This window comes from Xiphias gladius, chromosome 1 (genome assembly GCF_016859285.1).
Source record: "Xiphias gladius isolate SHS-SW01 ecotype Sanya breed wild chromosome 1, ASM1685928v1, whole genome shotgun sequence".
NCBI lineage: Eukaryota > Metazoa > Chordata > Actinopteri > Istiophoriformes > Xiphiidae > Xiphias > Xiphias gladius.
This window is the reverse complement of record NC_053400.1, coordinates 20,975,367-20,992,697: the sequence shown is the minus strand read 5'-3', so window position 1 is coordinate 20,992,697 and position 17,331 is coordinate 20,975,367. Positions and strand designations below refer to the sequence as shown.

The 17,331-nt window shown below is 38.9% G+C and overlaps 1 protein-coding gene across 9 annotated transcripts in view; it reads left to right on the top strand.

Moving 5' to 3' along the window:
- Positions 1-17,331, top strand: part of plekha7b (pleckstrin homology domain containing, family A member 7b) — a 72,305-nt gene that overhangs the window by 33,096 nt on the left and 21,878 nt on the right. For 7 of the 9 annotated variants that reach the window (XM_040128725.1, XM_040128742.1, XM_040128715.1 and 4 more), the window contains 7 exons: positions 6,089-6,197; positions 7,283-7,387; positions 8,573-8,645; positions 9,182-9,282; positions 13,423-13,601; positions 15,306-15,734; positions 15,977-16,517. In XM_040128725.1, coding sequence (XP_039984659.1) covers positions 6,089-6,197; positions 7,283-7,387; positions 8,573-8,645; positions 9,182-9,282; positions 13,423-13,601; positions 15,306-15,734; positions 15,977-16,517 — 1,537 coding nt within the window. Of the gene's footprint in view, positions 1-6,088; positions 6,198-7,282; positions 7,388-8,572; positions 8,646-9,181; positions 9,283-11,261; positions 11,330-13,422; positions 13,602-15,305; positions 15,735-15,976; positions 16,518-17,331 lie in introns of those variants that run through there. The other 2 variants (XM_040128770.1, XM_040128780.1) reach the window with 2 other exon arrangements.

Here is a 17,331-nt window from a genome sequence, read left to right as displayed (position 1 = left end):
GTGTTCCAGACATATACTAGGTTTTGACCTAGTCTTGTTGAAATAAACTCTCGCAGTTTGTCTTAAGCAAACACCAGGAAATAAAACTACCTTTGTGATACCTGTAAAAATAATATTACTTTCTCTGTAGCCTGTTTTTTATGTCTTGATCAGCAACTTCATCTGCTTATCACCTCCCCAAATGACTACTAGCCCTACTTGTGAAGGTAGCACTCTAAAAAACTATGTACTTGGCTTTACCAGTGCGCCGGATGACATATCCATTCAGTTTTTATCTCAGCATAATATCCAGCATATATGTTTCCTCTTACTTTGTGCTAAGCTACAACACAGTAAACAGATCACAGAAGATTTTTTTTTCAGTTTAAGAACTCAGTTACTTTCAGTGTTAATCATAGAAATTGTGTAAGTCACAACTGACAATTGTGAAATGATGCCACATCAGTAGATGTGAGCATTTTAACTAGTCTTTCAAACATTAGCTTAGAAACACCAATTATATACTATTTCACATTATTCAGTTTTGAAAGAAACCTCCAAGCAGCTTTGACTGATTATGTTTGTAGGTTGTACTAGTTGAAGTTTGTCGTTAAATAAGAAATCTAGAAGTTGATAGAGGTGAAATTTGGCAGCTTGCAAGTTTTATTAGCTCATTTAACTCTCACATTTATTCCAAACCACACTGTGTTGAGGCTCACACAAAAACGGCTAACTCCAACAATATAATATGACACCTACATTAAAGGCTATTTCTGTTTTTCATCTGGCCCAAGTTCTATTTACTTCATTTCCTTACATTAAGCCTCTCTTTTGCACCCTCCCTGCTAAAATCCTTTTGAACACTTGAGCATAGCGTGTGACAGCTGGGAACCAGTTTTTCTGTTGAATCTGTGCGACTCAAGCATGACCACACCGCGACTGCAAAATGTTGCCTCTCTTCACTGACATGGTGATGTTATGGGCTTTATTCTGTGTACAATGATATCTGAATAGGAAGTGGGGTTACTTCCATGACTCACAGGCTCCCCTTCCAAGTGAGGAGAACTTCAGTGTGTTCCCAATCCCACGAGACCCGTATCGGATTGAGGACAGAGCAGAAAAAAGAGCTTCAGGAGGCCCTTCCCATCAGAGAGGTCGATCAGCCTTTGCTTTGCTGGCCTGAGGGCTTTTACTTTGTTATAGATTATTACACGAGATCAATTTGTCAAATCTCTTCATGTACACCCAGTGCCTGAAAGGATTTAAAAACGACAAATATGCCCTCATTTCCATCATAGCAAGAAGGAATAGATGGAGCTTAGTGTTTTTCCCCGTTCTTGGCCTCTCTTTTTCTCCTTTTTCGACCAGCATTTTTGCTTTAGTCTCTGACACACATCTCTAGTTTAACTCCGTTTCCTTAGTCTTAGTGTAGTGCAGCACATAAAGCAGAAAGAAACAAGGTTTTGTGCTGTTTGTAATCCCTTAGCGCAACAATGCAGGTCACACTGTTTCCTATTGTAAGCAAACTCCCGTAGCAAGGAATAGGTTCTGCCAAGTACTTGACAGTTGCAGTAAGTTTCCTTAACTTATACCTTTTTAAGAAGTGGTATACAGTCCTGGTTAAAATCATTGGCACCCCTGAATTTTATATACAGAATTTAGAATATCTTCAGAAATAAAAAGTAACCAATTTTGTATAATAAGAGTATTTAAATAAAATGTCAAACGTTACTGAACAACAACAACAACAAAAAATGCTTTCATATAGTGAAATAAAAAACACAGAATTCTACAATTATGGCACCCTTTGGATGAACTTAAATTAGTTCCTCATGCAAAATAAAAAACAAATAAGATTCACCTGTGCTTAATTTTCAGTGTTCACATGACCCAAATTAACCAATGGATGATGGTTTTACTGCATAAGAAAAGGGCTGATTGTTTCCAGTTTCCTTTCCACGATGGCGTAGACAAGAGAGCTGTCTGAGTGCATCCGAAATACTATTATCGAAAAACATAACAATCCCAGAGGCTACAAGGCAATCGCAAAAGATCTTGAAATCCCTGTTTCAACAGTTCGTAATGATATCAAGAAGGCTCACAGTCATGAAAATGTTAAGAAACTTCCAGGACGTGGTGCTAAGAGGAAACTCAGTGAGAGAAGTCTGGGAAGGTTGATGTGGATTTAGGACAAAACACTACCCAAAACATCTTCAGGCTGACCTGGAGCAATCTGGAAAAGGCAAGACTAATGTTTACAAAAGCTTTTATTGAAACGCCACAGTCTTTCTGGGATAATGTTCTATGGACAGATGACACCAAAGAAGAGCTCTTTGGGAATGCAGTGCGTCAGTTTGTTTATAGGCGAAGAAATGAAGCCCATAAGGAAAAGTTAACCTTACCTACAGTAAAACGAGGTGGAGGTTCTATCATACTGTGGGGCTGCTTGGTGCCTCTGGTATGGTCCTTACCTGGTAAGGAATGATGAAATCAGAACATTACCACGACATTTTAGAGCGAAATGTGTTACCCAGTGTCAGAAAACTAGGTTTAAGGTGAAGGCCTTAGGTCTTTCAGCAGGATAACGACCCAAAGCACATATCCAGCAGCTCAAAAGAATAGTTGAAAAGGAAAAGATGGGCTGTTTTAAACTGGCCTGCAATGAGTCCTGACCTAAATTCCATTGAAAACCGTTGGAAAGAACTAAAATCTGCCATTGCAAAAGGGACTCCTGCAAACTTAAAAAAGTTTTAACGCACTGCAAAGGAAGAGTGGCAGAAACTACCAGGAGACAGGTGCGAGAAGCTTCTAGATGGCTACAAGAAACATTTAGAGGCTGCTATTGTTGCCAAAGGTTCTGCAAGCAAATATCAGCGAAGGCCAACGACTGTGTCTGGGGTACATTTTGTGTTTGTATTATTTCATTATTATGCATTTTTTCTTTTGTTTAACCTTTAACATTTTATTAAAATATTTTGATCACTCAAAACTGGTTAATTTGCATTTATTTCTGAAAATATTCTAAATTCTCTACTTAAAATTAAGGGATGCTAATAAGTTCAACCAGGATTGTACGTTATTTTCCAGGCCTGTGAGAGGGAATATGAATGGATGTGATCATGAACGCAAGTCATGTTGCTACAACTCATTATATGAAGCAGTCAGACAATACTAAGCTGCCAAACTATTATTAAAAGTGAGCGTAAACACTGATTGGCTGTTGTTGCCTGACCTGGTGGTCCTTGCATCACAGAAATACCCCCCCTCCCTGGCTTCCAGAGTTTACTAAGAATATTGCAATTTAAGCCCTATAATGTCAGGTCAGAGATGAATGGACTGATTGAGCACTTGTGAAATCTTGAAGCTGGACTACAGCTTCTAAAGATTGTTAAGTTCCACTAGTATCAAGGAGGAACAAGAAGATGACGCAACAATCAGTATGTCACCACCGAAACCTGATGACAGAATTTTGAAAAAATTTTTACCTGGTTTTAGGTCTAGACTATGGCTTAAGCAGCTCAGTATCAGTCCATGGATCTGTCCTGAGTTGAATTAATGGATGGTAGTGTTGGTAGTGTAATCAGCTGGGGCACACCAAATGCCCATTTATGCTGACTCGCTTTACGCCTTCAAATGGCTTCTTAGGGTAGACAAATATGCTATGTAACCAAGATGGCATCATCTAAAGATGGCTCGAGGGGCATGAGTCAGTAACTTCATTTTTAATTCACAGTCTGTAGTCTCCAGATTTAAATCCAGCAGAGCACCATTATAATTCCATGAAACTGGAGGTCTGCAGGATTTGTGGATGAAAAAATCGGTTGGAACTGCATGTTACTACTTAATGAGCATGAACTAAAATTCCTGAGAAACGTTTCTGGGACCTTGTCAAATCACACTGCTCCTTGCTGTCTCTAGTTTTCCCATTATCATTGATGCATCACCTTTTGAGCACATAGGTCAAATCAAAAGCTGCAGCAGCCTGGAAAAACTCTTTAAAATTGTGGTAGTTTTTTACTTAAAGTGTCTTGTATTAGCCTATATAGCTTACATCTACTGTTATTTTTTTATTCAATGCAAACTACAACCCCTACCATTAAAATTGTTTATGCTCATTCAACCTGAGGCATCTATAACATTTGGGCAGAGAAAATCAAGCTTTGGGAATTTTCTCAGTGTTTATTAACTGTAACTATTAGGCTGCCCCACTGTCACATTCATGTTCTGTTCTCCTGGTTAAAACTGTCCTCAGATTAACCAAGTTTTCTGTTTAGAAGACGTAATGCAACACTTTGAAAAGGTATGATGCAACATCATGTAAAAAGGCAATCATTATAACCAGTATATCACTACAAGGGTGTCTGTAAGTGGCCGAATATGGAAGCTGGTTTTAGTTTTAGTATTTTACAAGCTTGTCAGTTTTGTTCATTTTATTGTCTTGTGAAACCAATTTACTTCATTTAGTTTTGATATATGAACAGTACATATGCATACAATATAAATCTGTATTTATATGAATGGAATATAAACAAATTATTTTCTCTTACCCATGTATAAATATACTCTTTGTTTGCTGTGTCTTTATTTAAAAAAAAAAGTGTATTATTGTAGTATTGCTTGTGTGATTTTATTTTTATATGTATTATTATTTAATTTTTTAATATATCTATTAATGAGTTGATGCTAACTTCATTTCATTCAAGTTCATATGAATTCTTTTTTTTTTTTACTACGGAAATGTTGAAAGATATATTGCAGTAATCATTTCAGTGTCAATTGAAATAGTCCCATTTGGCTGACTGATTGTAATCTGCTCCAGGGTTGGAGCTGTTTACCTCCTCATTTCATTAACCTTTAGGAATTTGTGTATATATATACACAAATGGCCATGGGTACAATTTTGCTTACCCCCTGCAGTTATTTATATTTGACATATTTTCTAATTTCTTCTCTTCACCGCAAAAGGCAAATGTTCAAAAGTGATCAGTCACAGCTAAATTGACCATAGTAGAGTGAGGGAAAAAAAATACTAATATTATTTTTCCCAAAACTGAGTTAATAACACATTAGGGAGGTAAAGCACTAAATATATTGGGTAAAAAAATAAAAAAAATCTTCTGCAGAAAGTAACACACTATTGTGTGTATTTTACAACTCGTCAGCAGTTCAGAATGAGACTTTCTAATTATACCAACAGTGATGCTGACTTTAACACCTTATATGCTTTTAACGTGTACAGTATGCTCACTCATACCCAGTATGGGTTGGGAGACAGCACTCTCATTAATTAGGCAGATAACACTTCTGAATACCTCATTTTCTGCTGAACGCTATTACACATACTGATGCACTGTAGGGACCATTAAAAATATATGTTTTTCTACCAGTTGGATGTTATCATTAAGGAAAAACAACCGCTCCTCTAAATTTCGTATTTTTAAGGAAAACCAAATTTGAAGCTTTTTAAGTAGCTTGACTAAATCATTCGTTTTCTATTCTACTAAGAGAACACACATTCCTACACCTAACAAACCTCTGTGGCAGTGCACAGAGGTTTTGAGCTGCCATGTCTATATAACTACAACAATACAAAGTTACCTTCTGAAAGATATTTCATTGTTGGATTTCCTAATCTAGTAAAACACTTTGCATTGTTGTACCAGAACAGAAATGTATGGGCTATGGCTTGTCGGACCCAAAGGACCATGTTAAATACCCTTTCCTGTGTGTACGTGTGTCAGATCAAGTCTGTGCATTTGGCGTAACACGAGGCCTCTGTTCTTTTTTTGTTTTGTTTTGGGCTGTTATCTGGGAGTGTTTAAGATGCCTGCCCCGGGGTGAGTGTCAGACCGAGTGTCACTGAAGTGTTTGGAACCAAAAAGCTTCCACTGTTAACACATCCACTGAAAAGCCATTGGCTGTGACAGGTCGCATGGCGGTGTCAGGAAACAGTCATATCCTTTATGTCTGAAAACTCAGCACAGGGCTGCGCTCTGTTTCATTGCATGTCTGTAGTTTGTCAGAGGAACTGAAGAGAAACATCACTATCCAATGCTTCTCATCCCGCCTGTGTTAGTGATCTTCTTCTACGCTGCCTTCTCTACTGTAGGATAGAGTCCCGTATGTCCAAGTCAGCGGCCAACCACAGATCCCCCAGCATGGTCACAGAGTCCTCCAAGGCAGTGACCTCAGCAGCGGATGCCACCTCAGGGTCAAAGGTCAGCATCGCTGTTTCTCTTCCGTGAGAGTTCAACAGTTTGTTTTGCTTGTGTTAGTTAGTTTCTCTGTAGAACCTAAATTTTGGAAATCTAACAATGTTTAAAGAGAAAATTAGTCCTAAAACAGTAGAAAAATATTTGTTCAGGTTTTCTTATTTGACATTTATCATAATCAACCAAACATGTCTTTTTAGGGTAGCAAATCGCTTTAGGAGCTCTCTTGATGACTGTTAATGCTCATGTTGATAAATTGGTTTAATCAACTCTAGAAAACATTACCTCATTTTGATGGCCTCTGAAAGCAATTATTCGGTAAAGTTTCAAGCTTAATAAAACTCAAACATCCTGTGGGACTGGACAGGGGTGTGTGCATCTGTCTGACATTCTTGCTGTTGTTTCCAGTGATCATGGAAATTTTTGGTACAAACATGTTTTGTCACTGTATATGGGACCAACACAGAAGCACAGGACAGTAGAGAGTCACACAGAAAAATGGAAATTGCTATTGGTTCCCCTGAAAGCCACTGAAAGACAGTTGAACTTGAATTTAAAGACACCTATTCCTCTGGAGGGCACTATTAGTTAAAATACTTGTTATTGTTTTAATTAGTTTGTGTATTGATTGTTTTATTATTCTGTCAAATGACAAAATAATAATTTTTTCCCCCACAACATTTCTGTCTTCTTTAAGCTTTTAGCGGGTCAGCCCGACAACCCCAGGCATTTCTGTAGAAAAAGTCTGATTTAATTTTCACAGAGAATATGTAGTCTGAAATGACCTTGCCTAAAAATATGCCTGATTATAAATGCATCCACAGGAACAGCCAGTTGGTATTTCCTCTTCTCATTATTGGTTTTAAAAGAAGGAAGTTCCAGGAAAGAAGACCATTTTACTCAGCTGAAAAACTGTTTGGGTTTACTTTTCCAGTAGCTAAATTTCGAGTTGTATTCTTTGCACTGTGGGGGACAGTACCATGGTCAACACAATACTACTATCTATTAATCACTGCGTGTTACTTCAGGTAAACAAAGTAAATTGGCATAGCCACCATATAATCAACTCTTTTGGTTTTTCTTTTCTTCAGGGCTCCAGAGGTACGGGGAAAGTACACAGTTTTGGCAAGAGGGATCATGCTATTAAAAGAAACCTCAACATCCCAGTGGTGGTGAGGGGCTGGCTGTATAAACAGGTGAGCTAGAGTTGCTCTGCTCTTGGTAAAAGACCTGTGAAAGAAAAGTTGATTTTATCATTTATTCACTTTTGGCGATGCTCCTATTGAAGTTTCAAGGTCTCTCCCAGGGGCCCGATGTTTTATGAGCTCCGGGGGGCCTACCTATGGAGCAGCAGCCTCAAATGTTTAAGGAAATTTAATCGCTGAGATTTTTGATTTTGAATTTATTGTTTAAGTCATGGGCACTGTTGGCGAGAAGGTTCTGGGCTCCCAACCCTAGCAGTATAGCTAATGGATGTTTAAGTCATTTATTTAAAAAAAAAAAAAAAGCCAAACATTCTCCGTTTCCTGCTTTTCAAAATGAGATTGTTTGCTAGGTTACTCTGTTTTACATCATTTTAAATAAATATCTTTGGACTATTACTCGGACAAAACAAGATGTCACTTTTGGGCTCCGCAAAATTGTGGAGCATGGGCATTTTCCCTACATTCTGAAATGTTTTAGACAAAGTAATTGATTAATCATAAAAATAAATAACTTAATCAGTAATGAAAATAATCATTAGTTGCAGCCTTACAAATGTTAAAAAGGAAACACAGCTTCAGATCTGTCACATCAGAAATATCAGTCACAAGAGTTGTATATTCACAGTTTACCCTCCATGCAGAAGGTGAGATGCTTCACTGTACAGCAGGTACATCTGTCTGTTGTGTGAAAGTAACCTTGTGATCTAAGGATAAGCATGACACTTTACATCATCATTCACTGCATTAAAGCTTCTATCAATAATTTATCACTTTGGACAGAATATGATGTGATGTGTGTGAAATTACAAATGAATGTTCAGAATGGCCGTGCAAAACCATTTCAGGGAATCTAAATGTCTTATGTTAGCACGCAATCCTAAGAAGTATTAGAGATGAAAAGCACTGGAGTTAAAAACCTACAGTAATGAGTTAAATGTAGAGGCTGCAGTTTTCTGCCAAGCACCACAAAAAAAAAAAAAAAAAAGAAATGAAACTTAAATGAAATGAAGTTATTGCGCTAATGATATGCATAAAGCCTTCTCTTCCCCCCTACCCGTTACTAACGAGCATTCTATTCCCAAACTATACTTTTTAATTAAAATGTGAATTAAAGTGTGTTTCTGTGAGCAGGATTTCTAAATACACTGTTTGCTGTGTTTCCCCTCTCACCTCCAGGACAGCTCTGGAATGCGACTGTGGAAACGGAAGTGGTTTGTTTTGTCAGACTACTGCTTGTTTTACTACAAAGGTGAGTCTGTGAAAAGTGCCATGTCCTGGTTTAATAGACAAAATTTAAAATGGATTTAGTTGTGAAATCAGACATTCAAACCTTTAGTAATCTCCTCTGCAGGAAGATACATTTCTTGATTAATCACAGCCTGACATCTACTGCTGTCTCTTACTCTCCCTTCTCCTTCCTAATTAACTTGAGTGTTTTATTATGGGATGTAATCTCTGCTTGTGCTGCTATAGCTTCTACCTCCTCTCCTCCATTAATCATACTGAATAATAGATAAGCCTCATGCCACCTCGTACTACATGCTGCCACATGGGCCCATCCAGACAACAGTCACCCCTGAATTATGCCTCACTGATCTCCCTGCCGTTCATAAATCTGAAGTCACTCGTAAAACAAAACAAAAAAACAAAAAATCTTGGCAGAATTGGCAATTGTTGTTTTGGAGTCCTGTAACAATATTCTACGTGTGTGTGTGTGTGTGTGTGTGTGTGTGTGTGTGTGTGTGTGTGTGTGTGTGTGTGTGTGTGTGTGTTTTTGCTTCCCAGACAGCCGAGAAGAGACAGTGCTCGGTAGCATCCCTCTGCCCAGTTATGTCATTGCGCCAGTTGAGCCTGATGACCACATAAGCCGCAAATACGCTTTCAAGGTAACACTGAAGTGGGACTGAATCAGATATATGAAATGTAATCGTATGAGATACATATATGTATATGACATGTAATCATGCCCATGTGTAATCAGCAAAACTTGTTCACTACCTAAAGTTTTTCTAAGAATATTCATTGCTGCAACACTGTTGGATAGCAGTCCTCACATACTGGTCCCCCCCCAGTGTGATCGCGGTAACACGGGAAGGCTAGTTGGGTAGTCCCTGCTGCCTAAATGGAATTTTCACATCTCCCATTTATTTATTTTTTTAATTTAATTTTTTGAAGACAGTTTACGATTTATTATTAGACCTGGATATTGAACCTGAGCACTTTAGTACCAAAAGAAAATGTGTCTGTAGCATAAAAAACAGTCAAGTACCAAAAGTTGGAATCAGGTCATAGTTTTGTTCACTTCTTGTTGTATCAGATTCCTGGTTTAAATTATAACCTTTCTATTTATAGGTTATTTTATTTATGCAAACTATTACGGCTGTTTGTATTGCAGTATGACAACATGAAACACTGATGTGTTTGAGAGGTTTGGGTTATTTTGTTAAATTAACAAAAAAAAGGGTTTTCAAGAAAAACTAATTCTTAAAGTAAGTTAGGGGGAAAAGTATTGTTTTGTTATCCGGACTTAAAACAGGTGTCGTTTTACACTGCTATTCGTTAAATTTCAACTTACGTTCACATTTTTGTGCAACAGAGATTTTGCATGCAACTCAGGTGTTGAGTTCTATGCAGATTTCTTTCTGAAGTCCAGTTGTGCTGAGTCTGGTGGAACTTTTGACCTTCTGCATTTGGTCATTTTTACTTGAAAGTTGCAGCAGAACTTTTCCTTCTTTTTTTTCTCTTTACCTTATGTGAATTCTGCCAGAGGACAGCGAAGGGATTTATGTCTTTTTCTTTCAGCAAGAGGGTTAACATTATCCAGCGTCTCCTTTGTGGAAACACAGAACTTGTTGCAAAGAACAACAGTGCGTGAATGTTTGATGCATCATTGCAGCTTCAGGGCATCCTGTTGCAATCCTTTCAGCTCCTTTGTACTCGAGCTTTTTGTTCTACTATTCTGCGTTTGTATGTGTGTGAATATGAATGTGTGTGCTTGTGTGGTACATATCGTCTGTGCTTTAAAGATCATACAATGGAATTTGTATAATAATTGTCCTGCTGGGAATATTAATTATACATTCAGCCTATTCACCGTCTCCTCCCACCGCTTGCCAGGGACTATATATGTAAGGTTAGGTGAAATGAGCCTGGGCTCTGCTGTACCACCCTGTATTTAAGAGATCCTTGTTCCTTCCCTCCCTCTCCCTGAGCCATCATGCATTGAAGAGCAGGAGATTTCATTATGTGCATCTGAGGTGCTTTGGAAAAATTTCACTTACTGCTAAACGAACATGACAACTGCTCAGTAGATGTCTGGTGTTGTTCAACAATGGATTGTTCCAGACTGTTGGAGCCACTGACACATGCAGTGAATTATAGACTACAATTTCTGCAGGCCTGAAATAATGCGTTAAGACATTGGACTGGATATTGTGACTAAAATTATTCTCACAACCAATTTGAGAAGCAGCAGTTGAGTTTAGAAGATGTAAGAGGTCACAACAGGTTGTTAAAGTCAATACAGTAATTCTCTCAAATATTTACACATAAGAGTTTTTTTTTTTTTTTTACCTTCCTGGAAGCACTATGGGCCGTGCTGTGATGCTACAATGATGTGTCTGTTTGTAAAGTATCAAACCACTTACTTTGTATGATGCTGCCACTATTACTCACTCTTGCTTCTGTGATGACTGCTAAGAGACCACAGCCAGAGGCATTTCTGTTCTTTCTAATTGAGCCAGCACTGATCTGCTCTAACTTTCTGTTGTTTTTTCTGTTCTCTTATTTTTGTTCATCTCACTGTGTTTCTCTCATTCCCTGTTGGTCAATTGCCTCCCATTGTGACCCGGTGTGTGTGCGCGGGCGGAGTGAGTACTGTTCTCTGCGGGCGGCCATCCTGAATCACACAGACTTCCTGTCTTGCATGAATAGGTATTTGATTTCACTTTAGCCTCATCAGTGGACCGTCATTCTCAGTTCGTTTTGTGTCATATCATGCTACCAGCTCCTGAATGTGCATTACTAAATGGGCATCAAATTCGTATCATGTACTGACATGACTACAGCAACAGTCATCTATGGACAATGCCAGAGCGTGTAGGGGGGCCGTTAGCTTTTAGAAAACAATTTTGATGTGAATTTTTGGAAAAAAAGACAGCTTTTGTTATTAAAACTAACCTCCTCTACATATACAGTGAGTGCGCTATAAGTTTTAAGACAGTAACACTTTTGTTGCTGCTGTTTTGCACCGTACTCCAGCAAATTGGATTTTAAATGAAAAACATGACATTGCTCACATGTAGGGCGGGAATCATAACACTCTTACTCATAGTTCCCCAGTTTTTGGACAGTTTGAGAGGCTGCTCTCTCTCTCTCCCTACACTGTTCACCCAGTATGGATGTGAACACTGTCAAATCAAAGGTGGGAGTCTGCACTTTAAACTCAAAGTCATTGTTTCATTTAAAATCCAATGTGCTGTACCACAGAGCGCGAAAAAGAAAACGTGTTAAATGTCCAGATATTTAGTTCCTTAGCCGATTGCTAATTTTATCAATGTGGTCAACTGGTAGACCACATTGGCTCCGGTATTTTGTATTTGGTATTTGTCTTGTCGAGCTGCTTATCACTTATGACATGGTCATCATCATGGGACAGGTGGGACAACAGCGTCTGAGCCATTTTTTCCACACTCCTCTCTGATTTCATTTCATTTCATGGGATATTTGTTGACATCAGCAATTTGCCCCCTGCTGTACCTATAATAATTTTATATTGTTTCACAACATAAGAAACAATATAAACCATTAACTTGTTTCTCTACATCTGTTTTGAAGCAGGTGCCTCATAGAATTTACTTTGCATTGTTTGGCTTGTTAACATGGTGCCTAACGGTTGAAGAATTATCAGTAGAATGATTGTATTCACTTTACAGTCCCTCAGAATAGATAAACCGTTGTGGTTAATAGGATGGTATTTTGACTAGTGAAGCTAATGAAGAGCTCAAAGGTTAATGATTCTATGTGCAGTTGTGATACGAATTGTGACATGCTGTGACCAGCTTATGAACAGACCAATAAAGCAGGAAAACTCTAAACAAGTAAGTCAACTTGGCTCTAATTACCTGTGTTTATACATTATTTTATTATAGGTGGAGACTCTCCTTATAATTACTGAATGAGCCTTTTTCTGTTGTTGTGGATAGGTTTTTTTTTCCTATTTATTTAGCATGTTGTGGTGCTGGATTCAGTGAAGATCACGCTTTTTCCATGGTGCACAGTATATGATGCAGTTCTTCCTGCGTCATGGATGCACTTGTGGTAGTGTCAGCAGCTATTCCTGAATTTTATTAAGCTTAAGTTACAATTAATGTGAAATAACCTGCATCTTACACAAAAATGTTGATTGTGGAGACATACAGTATTATTAAGCATTACTAACTAATCCATTGCACTTTTTTACTGTATATTGGGTGCATCAGTACAACATATTTGGCAGATTGTGATATAGCTGGTTGTCTGTATCAGAATTGGTTGGGGTTCGGTGAAGTTCGGAGGATTTGGTGGCCACACTATGTAAAAAGCTATTAGAACAGATTTACACCACCCCATAGAAAAGACAAAAAGCACGCTAATATTTCCAATGTGTAATTGTTTGTGCATCTGTGAAACCTGACTAAAGTGGTGACAGGTGCCTATAATTGCCTTTTCTTTGTTATTGTTTTTGAAAAGCAGTTGGGAAATATAACCTGTATTATGCTTTTTTCCTTGCCAGAAACAGCACAATGTTCACATTGTTTCTGCTGCAGCACTTTGTTCCCTCCCTATTCTTTTTTTTTTTTTTTTTTTCAGTAAAATGTTGCTGTAAACTTTGCGCTGACTGAGTTGACAGCTGTCAGTCTCGGTACACAAGACAGCAAATTTTTTCATTCATCAGCCTTACTGGCAGGTTTTTCCCATCTTCGGGAAGAAGTTCTCATATCTACCCCCCCCCCCCCTTTCCCTTTCCATCTCTCTTTCCTTGATAGGCGAACCACACAGGAATGCGGTCCTACATTTACAATAAGAACTCTGTGATTGGCTCACAGGCAGAACACTGCGGGATGCGGACATATTTCTTCAGCGCGGACACACAGGAGGACATGAATGGCTGGATCCGGGCCATGAACCAGGCTGCGCTGATGCAGCAGAGTCACACTATAAAGAGGTTGGTCTCGCTCTACAGAGTAGGATTCATTTCTCTCTTTGATTGGGCGACTACTAGTACCAACGTCTTGCCTTGAATTAATAACAGTAGACCCTGTGAACTGGAAATGTCCTGAGATGATATCATAGATGGAACCTGGGTATCACAGTGTTCAACCAAATAGTTCTTTTTAATCATCAGTTTCGCAAGAGCATTATGGCTGCTATAGTGTTAGACTGCAGTGTGGAACTGGCCACTGCTTTAAAATTGGTTTCATAACTGAAATCTGTTCCTTTTTCTTGCCTTCATGGGATTATTTTAACAGCAGTATTCCAAAGCAGGTCCAGCCTTGTCTGTTTGTTCTGGGGCACTAAGATGTCTGCAGTTTTCGTGTGTGTGTGTGTGTGTGTGTGTGTGTGTGTGTGTGTGTGTGTGTGTGTGTGTGTGTGTGTGTGTGTGTGTGTGTGTGTGTGTGCGTGTGTGTGCATACTGCATCTGGATCTAGTATAAATGAGGCTCATTGTAGCCATAGCCAGCTGAGCACAGGCCATACATAAGAGATGTTCTCCTGCAGAATGTGTTGATATAGCAGTAATCACAATGTACAAAGCATTTTTTTGCGCAGACATTTTGGGGAAATATTCAACATCAATGGCAGAAATAGTCTGCAATACAGTATGATACCCTGTGACAACTGTATATATTGTAAACGCAGTCTAAGTGCAGTTTGTAAATGTATTACAAAACACACTTAGACATCTTAGATTAGCTGGATGCACCATATGGTGTAAATAGTCAGTAGAATAGTGCCACCTGGAGGCCAATGTAAGTCATTACTCCTGAAATTTTTATTTTGGACAGCACTCAATGTCCCACATGACAATCTTAGTATTGTCCCTTGAAATAAAACATTGATTATATGAAATGCTTTGCACTAATGAAGTAATAATAAATGATAACATTAAACGGAGTCCAGTGTGAGGTGATCTCTTAACTGCCACGAAAACAATCAGCCAAAGTACACCTTTTATTACTGTTCCTCCCTTCATATTTTACCTCTGCCTCCCACCTCATGAGTTGTTTCCACAGAAACAAGCGACTTTTAAAAGTAAAATTAGACACTGAAGTCTTAATGAAGTCTTATCATTTGAGCATAATGAGAAGAGCAGCACACTACCCCAAGCAATTTAATGAGGACAAAACAACTGTCATTCCTCCCTCGGGTTTCCCTCTTTCTCTCTCCAGCAAAACCTCTAAAAAGTGCAGATGGAAACTTAGCTAACTCCCTGTGGTTTCTGATCTTTCCTGAGTGAAACTCAGTAATGAATCTGATCATAGTGTCTCTGCAGATCAATTGGGAAATTACCTTCAGGGTCAGGTAAGTTTATTTTGAGTTGTGTTGTTGAGTTGTGTTTATTTATGCAGCTCTTAATGCATTTTAATCCCTTGTTTCAAGAACAGAGCTGCACCGCACCATAATCTAAAGCGAAGTGGGAAAATGAGATCATGAATAAATAAGTGTATGAGTGTAGCCACGTAAAATAGTTGTAAGGTGAACTTCTTTGACACTTACGTTCATACTCTGTAACTTGGGAGAGGCTGTTTGAAGAAATTTATTCCATAAAAATAAATATGATTATTAATATCAAGTGCACACCTACAGTACAAACAGGATAAATTAAATGTTATTAATATACTTTATCATCCCCTGTCACTTTTTCACAGAGAGATGGAGAAGCCAGAGAAGGCTTCTAAGCAGGCAGTCCCACAAACCAACCATGTCCACATAAACCAGAACTCATCTCACTCACAAGGCCTTCCCAAGACAGACAGAGAGGAACCTCACGATAATGGTATCAGACTGGCTCATGGGGATGAGGTGAGGTATGGATTAGAGATCCAAGGCAGGCCCAGCCAGTCAGCCACAGAGGAGAGAATAGAGAGACTCTCTCCAGACTCTGTCAATGGTGCCGCCAACAAGAACGGACAGCAAACTGAAATCCAAGTGGCTCTGCCACCGGAACAAAATGGAAATCTCGTCTATCAGAGGGGCTTTGTTTCACGGACAGACACTGAGAAGCATGTGCAGAGGAAGAATACATTGGCTCAGGTGGAGCATTGGGTCAAAGTTCACAAAGGAGACCCATCGAAGAGGTCAGTTTGACTTCACACAGTCAGTTTGAATCGACCAACATTCCTCTCTTAAAGGCAGCATGAATGAGTATGAAAAAAACTTTGAGTAAATGCTTCCCTCTAGTGGCTAACATAAGGACCTGTGTATTTGAATTGCTCTTGGGTATTATTAAATTTCATTTATTTTATGTCGAGAAAGAATTCTGATTGCGGAAAATCTTTATATAAAAGTGAAAGACCTCCATTTGTTTTTTCTGTCTCAGTGCTCCCTCTGCTGAGTACAACCTCCCTTGGCGGACTCCTCCTTTGAAGCCCAAAGCCAGCACAACGGATGCCACCTATCAGTCGTTGCCAAAGTCTCCCCGTCTCCCGTCTGGCAGCAACTCTCCTCCAGCAACATGCAACCTGCCCAGTGACTACAAGTACGCTCATGACCGGCTCAGCCACTTCCGCATGTCCACCGATGAGCGAATGGCCACCAAGGAGGGAATGGTGTGGCAGCTGTATGAGTGGCAGCAACGTCAGCAGTTCCGTCATGGCAGCCCCACCGCTCCTGTCTACACTGGGCCTAACTTCACAGACTCCCCGTCTTTTAGAGTTACTGTGGAGATGCCGCGCTCCATCTCTGTCCCTCCGTCCCCGTGTGAAGTCCCACCGTCTGTCCCCTCCTCATTCAAACCCCTGTCCCCTCGCAGGCCACACACTCCATCAGACAGACGCACAGTCAGGCCCCTGGATGAAGTAGCAGCCGGGGACAGCACAAGATCCAGCTCCCCTGGCCATTTTTGTGCCCATCTTTCCCAGGTAGGGCACCTACTTAGCGTGGAGATGCATCTCTGACTTTGTATTCTAAGAAAGATTCTTCTTGGATTTGCTTCTCAGAAATCTTCTCCAGACAATAATTTACGTAACCATTGTAGTATAAAATATAAAACATTTACTTTTTCCCCCCAATCAAACTTTGAGATATAGAGTATTAAACGTAATTCTAAATACTTTTCAAAGTAATCAAATATTGTGCAATACAGTATCTTTAATACACAGAGAAATGTTGCAGTCAAAAAATAATATTAATGAATCGTTTTATATCAATGCCTTTGATATTTAATATCAGCTCCAGATGTTAATGACATTTGAATTATTATGTACTATAGCCAAGTTAGCAAACATACAGCCTAGTCTAGGAATAGGTTATTCATGTAGACAAAAAAAGTCAGCATTACTCATTATAAAAATAAAAAATAAAAAAATTGGTGTAATGGTGTACTTGATCTGAAGTTATTTCAAGAGAAAGATAATGGATGACACTGGTCTTTTTTTATATTTTTATAAGTAATTACAAATACCATGAAACCAGCATGGAATTTATCCTGCCCATGTAGCCACAGGCAGATAAAGCTTATGCCTCCGTTCTATGCTTACCCTAAAGTGCTAAAGGCTTTTGATGGTGGGCTGTTATGGTTAACCCTTGGGCTGAAATAATTAGCAATTAATCGATTAGTCAATCAGCAGAAAATGAATCGGCAAATATTTTGATAACTGCTTAAGTCATTTTTCCAAAAAAAAACACTGCTTTTCTTTGTTTTATATCTACAAACTGAATATCTTTGTGCTTTGG